The 15,257-nt window shown below is 40.1% G+C and overlaps 1 protein-coding gene across 1 annotated transcript in view; it reads right to left on the reverse strand.

Moving 5' to 3' along the window:
• The window catches only part of LOC117249872 (fibronectin type III domain-containing protein 4-like), a 73,202-nt gene that overhangs the window by 14,942 nt on the left and 43,003 nt on the right, over nt 1-15,257 (reverse strand). The window contains exon 2 of the mRNA XM_033615673.2: nt 11,515-11,630. Within this exon, the coding sequence (XP_033471564.2) occupies nt 11,515-11,630 (116 nt within the window). The remainder of the gene's footprint in view (nt 1-11,514; nt 11,631-15,257) is intronic.

A 15,257-nucleotide genomic window follows, 5' to 3' on the forward strand; every position in this document is an offset into this window, starting at 1 on the left:
CAGCCTAATTTATTTATTAATTTAATATCCTATTAGTTACAGAAGCATATTTATTTACTTTTTATTTATTCCATAGCCATACTTATGTATTCATATATTTATTGGACTAATGACTAATTTATATGTTCATATTAACATTTATATTTATTTCCTAAATTATTTATTTTAGGATTATTTCATAGCCATATTCATTTATCTATTTATTCCAAAGGCTTATTTATTTTATTTTATTTTATTTTTTATTTGTTACATAGGCATATTAATTGCTTTAATACTGACTCAAATGTCATTCCATAGTGGTGGAGTTTCAGACAGTTAGACAGTTAAACTAAGTTAAGTTAAAAATAAAAACTGAAAGCTAAAGAGAGCGGTATGTGAATACTTCAGTAAGAGGGTGTACAAATATATTTCATAACAATTATATGATGTTAATAAAACAATTTGATGCTTTGGAGGCACAATTTCATTGCCAGTGAATATTTTCCTTGGAGATAAAATATAATACAATACAATACATTTGCCTGATTTAACGTGATTTTGTGTATAAACCACACCCACTTCTGGTTGTCTATCTGAAAACAGAGACAGATCATTTTGTTGGCTGAACAGATACAGATAATGACGTCTCTGTACTATGTACCTCTACTAGGTACTAAGGCTAAATGCTTTATTAAAACTTGCTTATTTCAAAGATTAAGATTCAGTTATTCTAGACTAATTACACAGTGGTATAATGATACATTCAGATAACATTTTGTTCTTTGTTTTGTTTTGTTTTGTTACTCTAATTACCCACCAGCTTAGCATCAGAACAACTGCTGTAGGGAAGACTTTCTAAAAATCCACATTATGGTAGGCAAAACATTTATCTGAACAACCTGTTGTGTTCCACTAGATAAAGGTCTTCGATCCAGCCAGTAGTGGGTGTTAAAGTCCAGCTCAGAATGAGACACAAGTTTCCCAGTAAGTAAAAGTACTGAAAGCTGAGAAAGAGTCAGTAAATAAGAAGTCTGGCAGAACGCTCGAGGCTCTCCAGATGTCTGAATCACCAGAGACTCAGCAGAGTCAGAGTGTCTCCAGCTCCTCTGGCAGATGGTTTTATTGTCCCTCAGCACTAAAAGACATTAATATATAATAAATCTTTATGGAGGCTAAAAGGATTGTTAATCAATAACTGTGACTCAGCTGCATCATTCTCTGATTTCGAACTAAAAATCCTTTAAATTAAAACTGCTGGAGCCTTAAAACTGTGTATCTGTCAGAGCTCCAACTGAAAAAAGTAAATGCTGCGTTATTGGTGTACTAAATCTACATGTATATTTTACCTTAAGTAGGCGTGATACTGGGCTTCACTGCTTTATCTTTGGCTGTTTGTAATGTATTTTTAGGAGTGTAATAACAGTAAGTATTAACATTAAATGTTTTTCAGCAGTGAGCAGTGCCTGCCCACAGTCCACAGGGAAGGACAACCTGTATACATAAAAGACTATTAAATCCTTGCTGCTGCTCTGTCAGCTTAATTTCTGCAGGTGCCTGGAAAAAACAGAATTTTTACCTCAGTTTCATGAGTATATTTGTTAATAAATTGCACATTTTTTGCATTTCCACCAACCAAACTTGCTTCTTTGATGTTCCCCTTAAAGGGTAACTTTGGTATTTGTAAAACTGGGACCTATTTTCTCATGTTAGTCTCTTAAAACATTATTGAAAGGATCCCTACAGGGATAGACCTTTTTATTAAAGATTAAGATCATTTTTGTTTAACCAGAAACAGCCCCAATATTGCCATCACCATACCAACCAGACTCCATTTAAATATCAATAATTTTAGAGTGCAAAGAGGCAGCATATATATTTCACATCTAACTGGATGAATGAAGGGTTTATTTCAACCAAACCAGACTTAGTCATTGTTGGAACAGTGCAAAGACAATACGGTTTCTGTGAGTTTTATTTTGTTTCTGTCGACTTTGAATGAAGTGTGTTTTATAATGATAAAATTATTGTTTATTTAAATGGAGTTTGGTGGGTTTGGCAATGGCAATTTCATGGCTGTTACTGGTTGAACAAAAATTATGCTCAATTGCTCATAAACATTACATTGCAGCCTGTTTCACCACTGCCAGCTGTAGCACTCTTGCACAATACTGGACCTCTTTCAAAAATGGTTGTCCCCATTACTCAGTTAGAACCAAAGCATGGGAATATAGGGTCAGTGTTGAAAAATACCAAAGTTACCCTTTAAAGTTTCCAATCCAAACAACATCTGACCTTTATACACCAATTAGCCAAAACTTAAAACCACTGACAGTTAACGTGATCAATGATCATCTTGTTACATTGCAGTCCTGCTGGGAGACCTTGAGTCTTGGCATTCATGTGGATGACACTTGGTAGCCTACACACCATCCACCTAAACACCATTTAAGACCAAGTACACCCCCTCGTGGCAACAGCTCTCCCTGATGGCAGTGCCCACCGCAGCAGGACAATACACCATGCCACATCACAAAAAAACGTTAAGGAATGGCCAGAGGAACATGACAAAGAGCTCAAGGCAAAGACCTGGCCTCCAGACTCCCCAGATCCCAGTCTAACTAACATCCATCGGATGTGCTGGTACGTACTTGGATTGGATTTGGCTCTGACCCCTGGAGGAATGTACACAGGACCTCTGGGGTCGTCCCTTGGTGTCTGGAATCGGAGTGTTGGCGCCAGATCCTTTGAGTCCTGTTGGTTGTGAGGTGGGGTACCGGCACCGCTTTGTCACATTCCTCGAGCCATTCCTGAGCAGGTTTTGTGGCATGGCATGGTGCATTGTCCTGCTGGGAAGGGGGGCACTGGCATCAGGGAGTGCTGTTGCCATGAAGGGGTGGAGCATGCCAGGTGGCATCAATATGACTGCAGGACCTCAGGTTTCCCAGCAGAACATTGCATTGTAATGAGATGATCAATGTTATTCACCTGTCAGTGGTTTTAATGTTATGGCTGATTGGTGTAAGCCTTAGAAACAGTAAGACAAATACCTTATGTAATTGTCATCAAACTGAAAGTAAGGGAGACGTGTCCTCATCATCTCCAGTGGAAACTATGCTATCTACATTTGCTGTCAGTACTAAAAAGTCTCCTAGAAAGATGAATTGTGATAAAACCAATAAAGTACTTTACTATAGTGGCAAATGTTTTTCTCATTCTCTAAAAGAGAACATAAAACCAAACATGAAAGGATAAACTTGCTGGAACAAAGGTTTTGTAAGGTCTTTGATTCTTATGGCTGCAGGTGGTGATGACATATTCCACAAAGAAAAGATGGTTTGACATGAAAAAGCAAAAATTCAATAAGAAAACTGGAGTTAAGCTCTGAGCTCTGCTGGTTATGGTTTAATTGAGACAAGTGGAAGCCTTAGAGGCTTTTCAAAGGGTTGTAAAATGTGTCTTCTGTGAGGACCCTGACCCTGAAATCTACAGGTGAAGACAAAGTTTGATTACACAGCTATTTTTACGTGAATAAAGTAGCTTAACACCCTTTCACCAGTGAAAAGCCACAGATAAACAAACCTCTTCTTGTCACAGGCTGTCAGTTTTCTTCTTGTAGCAGGTTAAGAAACACGCCTACAGTCGAAAACAGACACTATCTACAGGCGCAGCATGGATTTATTTGATCAACGTCCGCCCACACGTACACATTAATCATCAATTGACCTTGTGATAGTTTGGGATTCATGAATCAGAATGAGGATTATTGTGCATCTCGCATATATAATCTCAAAGTGTGTTACTTCCTCCGAAAGTTTGAAAGCGCTGTTCTGTTGCGTAATGTGTGAATCTCAGCAGCCGGAGCTTCTGGGATTTGGAACAACTTCAGATGAGTGAAACAACTCTTTGTCTGAGCAGATTCACTCGTCCTGCTTCTCCTTCACAAACAGAAGGCTCAGCTTGTTACTGAGAGATAGTGTATAGAGATAGTGTATATGAAATAATCTACTGAAACAAGCCAGTGCACAGTATGTGGCTCCAAACGGAGCCTAAAGCCTGACATAGAATCAGTGTTGCTTGTTTTGTTTTTTACACCTTAAAAGGAGAAATGGTGTCCAAGAAAAATGATTGACTGCAGCCTTTTACATAACTGCATTTCTTTCCCTTTAGTACATGTTCACCCTTATCCAGAGCCACTTTTGATGACTAACAGCAGAAAAAAAGGAGCTCAGTAGATAAAACCCCCTGCATGGATACCTGCCACCTGCTCCCATTACCTCCCCTATTAATATTTGAGCAAGGTTTTTACATAAGAGCTTCCTGAGGTTATGGCAGGAGATGTTTTACATTCTCATCCTCTGTTTTCTTGAAAATGCCATGAGGCTGATGGATTCTAAGTCAGACGTGAGGCAACTTTACAAAAAAAAAACAACAAAAAAAGAGCTGTTTGGCATCACTGCCGCCGCTGCCGCCGCAGTGGATGTTACTTCAGTGAGGCAAGTCCCAGCCAAATCATTTCCACTAATGGAGACAACTCCCACTCAGAGGTCAGCTAATGTCTGATTCTCCTATTGCCAAACTGTGGGTGGTAAAAACTGATTAGAATGAAGCACGCTGAGTTAGCAGCCCAAGTGTCAGAAGATGTGAGACGAAGAAAATGTGGTGATATATGAGGACTATAAATGTCGAGTGATTCCAAACCAGGTGTGTTTGTAACCCCAGGGGATGGCTTCTGGGGGGAAGAGGGGGAGGGCTACAAATCCCTCCTCCCCCAGCCAAAAGAGTTTAGCTGGCTCTCGGGCTGTTGGACAGGCTGGAGTGAGAGTCTCTCTCAATTGCATATTTAAAAATAGCGGGGTTAGTCCTTCTCAGGCAAGAGCAGAGGTTTGGTGCTGCCAGAATGCACCGGAGAAACCAATTTTTTTCTTTAAGTAGGGATAGAAAACACTCATCGGCTGCTTTAGAAGGTACAACTCTTAAACTGCTCATTAATGTAAATAGCTTATCAGCCAATCAAGTGGCAGCATCTCGATACATTAAGGCATGTAGACACTGTCAAGACGACCTGCTGAAGTTCAAACCGAGCATCAGAATGGGGAAGAAAGGTGATTTAAGTGACTTTGAATGTGGCATGGTTGTTGGTGCCAGACAGGCTGGTCTGAGTATTTCAGAAACTGCTGATCTACTGGGATTTTCACGCAGAACCATCTCTAGGGTTTACAGAGGATGGTCCAAAAAAGAGACAATATCCAGTGAACGGCAGTTTTCTGGGTGAAAATGCCTTGTTAATGCAAAAGGTCAGAGGAGAAAAATCCAGTGACAATGAGTTCACTGTACTTCAATGGCCTCCATAGTCACCAGATCTCAATCCAACAGAGCACCTTTGGGATGTGGTGGAACGGGAGATTCACATCATGGATGTGCAGCTGACAAATCTGCAGCAAGTGTGTGATGCTATCTTGTCAATATAGACCAAAATCTCTGAGGAATGTTTCCAGCACCTTGTTGAATCTATGCCACCAACAATTAAGGCAGTTCTGAAGGCAAAAGGTGATCCAACCTGGTACTAGCGAGGTAAAGCCCCAACCATGGCACTAAAATATCAGTAGCCAAAAGCCAGGTTTTCACCAAAAACTTTCAGTAGTACCTGTACAACCAAAGTAACCCCTACAGATGTGCACCTGTACCTGTAATATCGAGTCTATATTTTTAAACGCTCATTACTAAGTTCAAATAAAACACAAGAAGCTTGTGCTCTAGAGAAAGGATCAATAGTCAGTGAAAAACCTAAGCCCTATGATAAGCTAATATGGCAAGGCTTAACTATACAAACCAATGAGCAGTGATAACTAGCATGTCTTTGGGGTCATCGGGTGGGAACCTCCTTTCACCAGTGTTTCGTCTAGTTGGTCCCACGACACCTCCAGGAGGCTAGACAGTGATCTCTAGTGTCCCAGAGACACTCCCCTAATGCCAGGTCTCACTGCTCCCCTCCCTGCACCAACCCAATAACCTCCTTTACCTTACTTACACATGGCTTTCTCAGCCCAAACAGCACTGCCACCTTCAACCAAACCCAGGCTCCATACATGCGAGCTTTAGGTAGAAGCAGGGCTGATACTACCTTTCCTAGCACATTCACCATACTCTAATTCACATGCTACATAGCATAACTCCAATATAAGCTAAAGTTAAAGGAGATAGAAGAGAGTATATATAAAGAGTATATGTCATCCAAGAGAGACAGTAAAAACTAAAGTAAATGGTCAAAGTTGTCATATTGAAATTTAAGGTGTGTTGATGTATTCACGTCATCAACTCATGTGTCAAGTAACATTACAAGTGAATGTTACACCTTAACAGTTGCAAGCAGTTGGCCCAGTGAATTAAATTATTTATTCTCAGACTACAGCTGCTGTGAGAGGCAGCAAAACATCTGTTCACTTTATAGTTATAGTTTATTAATATATGTAAGCTTTGCCAAGGTATGAACAATGGTTACATGAGCTGCATGACAGCTTTCTATTGACCAATCAGCGGATTGTGGTGTTTCTAGGGCCACCTTTAAGTACCAGATCTGTGTTCTAGGTAACTCAATAGAGGGGTGATGAAAGATGGAAACAGTAAGAAATGGTTCTATTAGTACCATCCACAACTTTTCATAATGGAAACTGAAAATGTGTAATGAACTGAACTGAACTGGGGAGCTGGTGGAAATGGGGCTTAAAGAAGTATTTCACTGTTGTTAAGCCTTTTAATAAAACTAAGATGTCTCTGCAGTAAATAGCTGTAAGTGCTTTTGAAATTGGTGCTACAGGACCACAGAAAACAGAGGAAAAGGATGCTTTTGCTCAAAAGAGAGAGAACCTAGAACTACCAGAATGCACTGCACTGCACCAGACCAATAAAAACTTGGGCTGGTGGGTGATGTAATGTGGAACCGCCCATTGGAAACAATGGTGGCTGGCTGGCAAAAAACCTGAATGCCTAAAACATGTTTCCTAGTAACAGAATCTTGGTTTATATTTGATCAACGCTGCTGAGTTTTACCATTTGATCTCAGTTTTTTCAGCCTCTGTTTTCACTTTGCAGGAAACAGCATGGTGCCCACTTGCTGTTCACAAAGTCTTGCTATTACAGCTAAACATGGCCCTAAACTATATTTTAAAAACATTTTAGGCAAAAAATAAGCAATACAGTAACACAGTCCTGATATATATCTGTTTAAGAGTACTGTCTGTAGTGGAAATGCTAAACAGACCCAGGGTCTAGGTACACGTCTGTAGGGGTTACTTTTGGTTCCCCCCTTTTGGTTCTACCAAAAGTTTGTGGTGGAAACAGGGCTTTTGGCTATTGATATTTCAGTGCCATGGTTGGGCCCACAGTTTCTAACTTGCACAAACTCCAGTCAGACAAATAATTAATAAGTCAGGCAGACTAAACACCCCCTGCCCCTGTACTCACTGTGCCACTAGGGGATAGAGAGCAGGTAGGGCAGGTTAACAAGGGAGGTGGCATCCACCCTTACCAACCCCTGAAATGAGACATGAGACATACTGGTTCTGAACAGCCTGTGGGAAGAATGAACATGTAATAGTGTGTCCATTCTTGATTAAAAGCTCTGTCTTCATTGTCTGCTTTTCTCTCTCTTTAGAGCATGCCATGCTTCTTTCCTCTGACTCACTTATTTCTCAGACTGTTGTCTCTTGTCTTATCTCTCCCATGTGTCTGTCACTCACCAGGTGCTTTTCATGATGCTAAGGTATGCCTCCTCACATCCTCTCTCCTACTGTGACCCAGATATCATTCCCCCTTCATGCATGTTCTTCCAATTTCTCTAAATGCACCTTGAGGAGCAAGGAGGGAGGAGGGTTCTGGAGGAGCTTAGAGCAAGGAAACACAAGTGTATCCTACTGTACGTGGAAGTCTTTTATCGAGTGGTGTGAGGTATACATTTTGCACTTCCACATGCGGCACAGTAACTGATGTTACATAAAGGCCTTGGCACACCAATCTGACATGAGTGTTGACTGGGGCTGACTGTTGGGTGTCTCACATTGCCTATTTCTTGGCCAAAAAGTTGCCCTTGAACACATCGCAGCGGGCGTCAAACTCGCACGTTCTGTGCCTATGTGAGAGAAAATAATTCTGTATCTGTCATTCAAAAAGGGAAGCCGGAAGACTGACAGGATGGACTCTAGATGCTAGTTAGCCAGTTAGCACATTAACAACACAACCCATTGTTGACAGAACAAAGGATATTTACTGTGTGCCAGTAAAAAAAACCACGTTTCCGCTTAAGAGCTCAATGACTATTAAAAAATTGTACCTAATATCACAAGTTTGTTGACTTTTTTTGTCACATCTTCTGATTTACCTCTTGAATGGGCACTGCCATCTCTGACACCAATTCAAAATGCTGAATCGGCAGCTGACATTGTTTATATTGTAATTTCTGCTACTCCAACCCAGTTTCACTCAGAAGCCTTTAAAATCTGGCGCTTGGTCAGTGACTTCTGGCATCAGTTACAGACAAAAAAAGCCCTCCTTTTACGTCGGCATGATAAGCAGCCAGTTGCTGTTACTCATTAATGGTGTGCAGCAATGTCAGGGGGACAGGCAGCGGTATAACAACAAAAGTTAAGAACCGCAGAAATCTGTACAGGGCTGGCGGGAGGGGCAGTGGACTGATCCAACAACCACCGACTTTCACCCGGGAGGCTGGTGTTTGCCCCCTGAAAGACTGCAAAGCCAAACTGTGTTCTTTTTTTCCTAAACCCAACCACATGCATGTGTTGGCTAAACATAACTACATGCATTTGTTGATGAAGGAAAAAATGCCAATTTGTAATGTTGTACTGACACAGTGTGTTTATTTTGAAAGAGACTGTTGGGAACAACATTTTGGATGTCATGCAGAGGCACCATTTATGTTGGGAACAACAATATTAGGCCTCACCAAGCGGCACCATTAACGTAGGGAACAATTCTGGGCCTCAAGGGGGGACATTATCAATGTTGTAAATTATACTGGTGATACTGTAAAAGAGGGAAATAATTAATAATTATTAATAATGATTATTGATTATGTTAAATAATATGACTTAATTTACATTAAATCACCTCGTGGGACACCATTCCTGAAATGTTAAAATCAGTTAAAGATACCAGTCTCATAAAATTCACTTAACTATCAATTTGGAATTTTTATTAATAATTAAATTAATAACAGTAACCAAATTTAATAGTAAAGCCTGTGGTATTTCGGAGTTCTTGATGCAGCAGAGGTTGGCTATTCATTCACCCTTGTGCAACATTAAACAGACAGCAGGTATGATTCCAAAGAATTATATTTATTCATAAAGTGAGCAAAGCAAAACCCAAAACACACAAATTCTAACTAACTAACTAACTAACTATATATACAAGCTTGGTGAGTATATGTGTGTGTGTGTGTGTGTGTGTGTGTGTATGTGTGTGCGTGTGCGAGAGAGAGAGAGAGAGAAAGACAAAGGCGGGTGTAGTAATCAAAGTGGTGTTTGGCCTACAAAACAAAATGGCAGACAACAAAGAACTACAAGACGGCCGAGTCAAAGCTGGCTTCCGATCAGGGGAAGTGTTTGTCTGATGGTGTGGTGTGGTCAGGAAAAAGACAAAGGAAGAGAAGCTGGAACTTTGAGTTGCCTGTTTGGGTACAGCTCTGTTGACAGCCTATTTGTAAATGAGTCTGTGTGAAGGTGATATGTGTTGCAAAGGCTCTGGATTAGTACAGAGAATGTTTAGCTGCATGCAAAACGTTGTCTGTGAACAGCATTAGCAAACTTACATCACCTAGCTTAACTAACCAATGACCTAACTGCAACCAATCACAACAATAACTCACTAACAGCGTTAAATCACAATCAACAAGTTAAAACAGTCTTGTTTACCCTGTACAGCTGTGATAAAGCTATGCCCAGTTGTTACATTACCGATCCTTGAATGGATGGAAGAAAGAGTCACATGGTGGTGTGCTGCTTTTGTTAGCTGGCAGAGGAAGGCTGGAAAGAGCTGTGGTTCCAGATGCAGATCCGAGGCAGGTGGTCACTCGGGGTCTTTGCAGAGTTAGACTCTGGGGTTCTCCTTGTCGCTGGAAAGTTAATTGCAAACCTTGTGCTTGCATACTAATTTCTCTGGTTCAGGTTTGAGAGCCCAGAAGGCTCTGTCTGGGCCAGCCAAAGGCCCAGGAGCCAGAGGTGGTGTGAGCTGGTTGACAGCTCACGAACAAGACAAAGACTGTCTGAAGGGAGCAGACCTTCTACAGTTGGCTGGTGACCACACAGAGTCACATGTCACAGTAAAAGTCCTGTCCAATGAAATTTTAGACTTGTCTCTCAGAGAGGTGTGAGTTGGGGACCCACTGTGGAGAAGGGTTTCAAATACCTGTCCTCTGTGAAGAACAAAGACCATCTCTCACCATATCAGATGGCAAGAGGAGAAACCTTCACAGGTCCAGTTAAGATTTTAACCTTTGACAAATCATCTGTGGTTCAGTGAATCCCAACAAGACTGTATGTAAACCTTACATTTCCTTTGAAAACGGAAGTGTATTTTGAAAACAGACAATGTGTGTAACAGGCAGAACTTGAAAGTCAACAACCAACACACCCAGGGTACATTGCATGTCATATCTCAACGTGAAAAGGTCCATGACCAAACATCAATATATGACGAGGTTGGAGTGAGAATGTGTTGTACAAATGCAGTCTTGACCAAACCAACCTAAATGATGGTTCAAGTATGTGAAAACATTGTTTCATATAATTAAGTGTTCTATAACATGTAATGTGAAGTTGGAGCAGGGAAAAGTTGGAGACAACTGGTCTATTACCCCGTTTCTACTTATTTTCTAAGAACTCCATATCTCATTTCCATTACCAAATATCTGTCAGCGCTTTCCTGCTAATTGGATACTTTTGGCTGCAAACTTTTCTAATCAGGAGATTTTTTAAAAAAAATCATTACTTTAAAAAGGACTTACATTAACCAGCAGCCAGCCTTGACATTAACAAGCTTAATGTTTATGAGTGAATTCCCCTGACATTTCCAAACTTTTAAAGGAGACTATCTCTTGTGACTCAAAGCTTCTGGCCCCATGAATGACGCAGCATTTTAAAAACCTCCTGTGAAAAGAAGCCGCTCCTCGCGAGATAAAGACAATCAGAAAAAAATAGATAATTCAACTTTGGGAATGCTGTTTTGTAGCCCCAAGCATGGCAGCCATCCAAGTTTTCTGGGCATTCAATCCATAATTTATATCCCTTCAATTTGTATCTCTGCAAAATTAATTGGCCACAAACCAAATGAGAGCACAGAGGGGGACAGGGGTTAGATCAGGGTGAATTTGACGTGAGACAGATTGATTTATTATTTTCTAAGCTTTTTGAGGATTAAAGCAATTAAGAAAAATCAAAATTTGAGCTCTGTTGCCATGAACACTGGAGTAAACACACACACACACACACACACACACACAGTGATGATAATGTGCTACTGTACCTGCTGTGAGATGGAGTATCCAATGACGGTGTCTCCCTGAGGGACGTTCCAGGTCACCATGGCTGAGTGCGCCCTCAGCTGGGTCACTGAGACATTCACCGGAGCTGCTGGCACAGCTGTAAACACAATACAGACATTTGTATTCTTAGTTGTTAGGGATGGTCAGTAACACACTTTGGAGTCTCGCATCTAGTTTGAGCACTCGTGTCATGGTGCAGCAAAAAATAATTGACTCAAACTCTACTACAGTTCATGGAAAATACACAATATGTGCAATTATTAAGCACAAAAGTATGTGGACATGCCAACATTACACCCTAATAAGCATCTGCTGCTATAACAGCTTCCACTATTCTGGTCCCAGGCTTTCCACCAGATGTTGGAACTGCTAACAGTTTTACATATATTCCTGTAATATAATGACTTTGTTTTGGATTAAAGGAAAAGTTTGACATTTTGGGGAGAGTAGCTGCATAACCCCCTCTGAAAACCATAAACAATATTTTTTAACATTTCTGTTATTGTGCAGATAAACAAACCCCTGATTCCAGTCTTTATGCTAAACTAAGCTAACCGGCTGCTAGCTAGCTATATATTTACCACCAGGGTTATGGAACAACGAAATACAAGAAATACCAGTGCATATTTATAATACAAAATATTACTAACTTTATGTTGTTAAAGTTACAGTTTAAATTGGTGGTATTTTGAATACAGTTACTGTCTTTAAAAAATAGATTATGTAAAGGGATTACTTTTTTGTTTTTGTTTTATTTGCTCTAATGCTGTGTCCTATCTGAATGTGATGTACGTGAGCTGAACTTTTGTTGGACCCCCTGTTTCTTTTCTTTTTTTTTTTTGTAATATATTTTATTCAGGAACATTACTTGAGTACATACAGGTAAACTCTTCGACAAAATATAAATTAGCTAGTAATGCTCCTTTTTTCATAAACAAGACAAACACAACCAACAACAACAAAGAAACACACCTCAGACAAATACACGAAACAAAAAACAGCTGGGTGCTGGACCAAAAGGTAAGTATGAAATAAAAGATAAAGTCCGCACACCAGAAGCTGCTCCTTGAACAATTTATCAGACAATGTCTGATGAAAGGCAGGAGCCCGAAACGTAACATATATATAATAAATTGTTCAAGGAGCAGCTTCTGGTGTGCGGACTTCAGCTAAATAGAGGTTTCCATAACCCATGGAAAATGTCTTGGCTACCCTTGGCTCTAGCACAGAGTATCTCCATTGGCAATACCCTAAATATTTCCCAGTACCACTGAGAAATTGTAGGAGGATAATCCATAATCCAATTAAAAAGTATACATTTTCTGGCCAAAAAAAAAAATTTTTTTAAGAAGCAAATAATAAGAAGTATTAAGAGACAGATTCTTATCAGGCAGATTAAGGAGAAACAGACCAGGGGCCTCATTTATAAAAGAGTGCTTAGGATTCATACTAAAAGTTGACGTGTGCCCAAAAGCTGAAAATGATGTGCGCCAAAAAATAATCTGATTTATAAAACCGTGCACACACACACTTGTACGCAATGTTCTCTTTATAAATCACAGACCTCCTGGAGTTGTGCGCACCCAGATCCGCCTCATATTCCGCCCTCTACACGCCCTAGTTCAACCATAAATGGTCATGCAAATCACCTCATGAATGCGATCTGCATATAAATAAGCCGGCATGCAAGTGTTCTCTCGTTGTGAGTCACGGCGACAGGTGTGAGAAACAAACCAAAAAACAGAATTTCTCTGAGACCGAGCTAGAGACCCTTTAATGGGAGGTGGAGGACTGAAGAAAGATTTTATTTGGTGGCCACAGCAGCGGGATCACTAATAAAAGAAAGTGAAAAAAAGTGGCAACACATCAACGCTGCTGATGCTGTCAGCTGTGTCTGTGGGACTGCATGGACAGGGACAGAAAAAAAAAAAGTGGTCTGATCTAAAAGTAGACCAAATATTTCTACTCCTTTACCAACATGTAGTTAATGTGTTGCTTTTAAATTTGAGGATGTTTGACATTGATGTGCGACATAAAGAATCACATTTATTAAAGGTGGATGCAAAAAGGAGTATGTGCCAGTGCCATCTTGCGCAATTACGCACGAGAGTCACCGCAGTATTTATATGTTTATGGCAATTAGTCTGATCAGACACCCGGCCTGAATTACAGCATGAACCAGTGTTATCCCTGTCCCAAAATACAACGTGTAATCTGAAATACAATTCAAAGATGAAAGTGTAATAGGCGAACACGTTTCTTCATGCCGGTTTTGTCATGAACTGCACATGTCTAAGTAGGGCTGATGAAATGAGTGTAACGGTTGTGCTTAATGGCTGTATTTCGAGACATGATAAATGCACTGGAAATATTTAGCTAAATAAATAAATATATTCCATGCAGTTGTGCCGTCCTCTCCCCCTCCTGCGCTCACAGAGTGGACAATTAGACATTAGAGGCAGTGCGGATTAAATAGGTATTTAGAAAGAATTTCAATTCAGGATTTGAGTTGGATTTTACAGCGTTTTTATGAAACAATTATCACTCAATCCAAGTGCAAAATAAGGCTGCTGGATTTAATTCCAATGATAACGTGGATCTAAGGTGGATATAGCGTGACATTAAATTTGTGTGAGATATCAAAAAAAATGTGACTCCACTTCTCCACCTCGCCGTCTGCATCGCCACTTGTCTTCCAAAATGTGTGCACGCATGACTCAGAGTTTGCTTACAGGTGCGCACATTCTCCTGCCAAGTTTATTTTTATAAATCACAACCTTTGCGTGGGAAGTGGCGTACGCCACTTTCAAGCCCCATTTTGTGCATAAGCAAGCTTTATAAATGAGGCCCCTGGTGTTTTTCCAATCCTGGTTTCTAAAATCAAATTTAATTCTTTGGACACTGATGACCAGAATTCAGAAATAATGGGACATTGCCACAGACAGTGTATGTAAGTACCAGTCTCTATTTTGCATTTCTGGCAAAAAAGGGAATGACTGGAATCAAATTTATTAAGAAGGTAGGGTGTTCTATGTTGTCTATGCAACATTTTATATTGAGTTTCCATAAATTTGTTGCAGCCATATGTATCATGACATGCAAGGATGCACTCAGTCCAGTCGTCTGCTTCATACTTAATCCCCAGATCTCTCTCCGAGACTGTCTGAATGTGATTAACATTATGTTCATTCCAGGAATCAAGTGTGTGACAAAAATATGAAATAAACCCTTTAGTTTTAGTGAACTCTCTAAGACACTTATCGAGGAGACTGACCACTGGACCACCAGAAGGTAGCAAAATATCTGTTTGAATAAAATGACGGCTCTGTAAAAAAACAAAAAAATATGTGTGTGGTATACCAAACTGAGCTTGAATCTGTGTAAAAGACATTAATGAGTTCTCTGAGTATAGGTCACCAATAACTCCAATGCCCTTACTGTGCCAAAGAGAAAAAATCTTGCTATTAATGCCTGGGGGAAAAGCTTTATTCCCAATTAAAGGAGTTAAGGAAGATGAAAACCCCTTCCTCCCTATATAAGCCACCATCTCTCTCCATACCTTTACAGTATTATATATAACTGGGTTATTTCTGAGGTTGGTTGTTATCTGCTTTTTGTTCACATGTTAACAAACTAAGAAGATTTAAAGGTAGACAACACCATTCATCCATATGACCCTGTACTCCTTTAAGATAATTATGTATCCAGTCAGATATGACAGGCC

The sequence above is a fragment of the Epinephelus lanceolatus genome, chromosome 24 (genome assembly GCF_041903045.1).
Source record: "Epinephelus lanceolatus isolate andai-2023 chromosome 24, ASM4190304v1, whole genome shotgun sequence".
In the NCBI taxonomy this organism is placed as follows: domain Eukaryota; kingdom Metazoa; phylum Chordata; class Actinopteri; order Perciformes; family Serranidae; genus Epinephelus; species Epinephelus lanceolatus.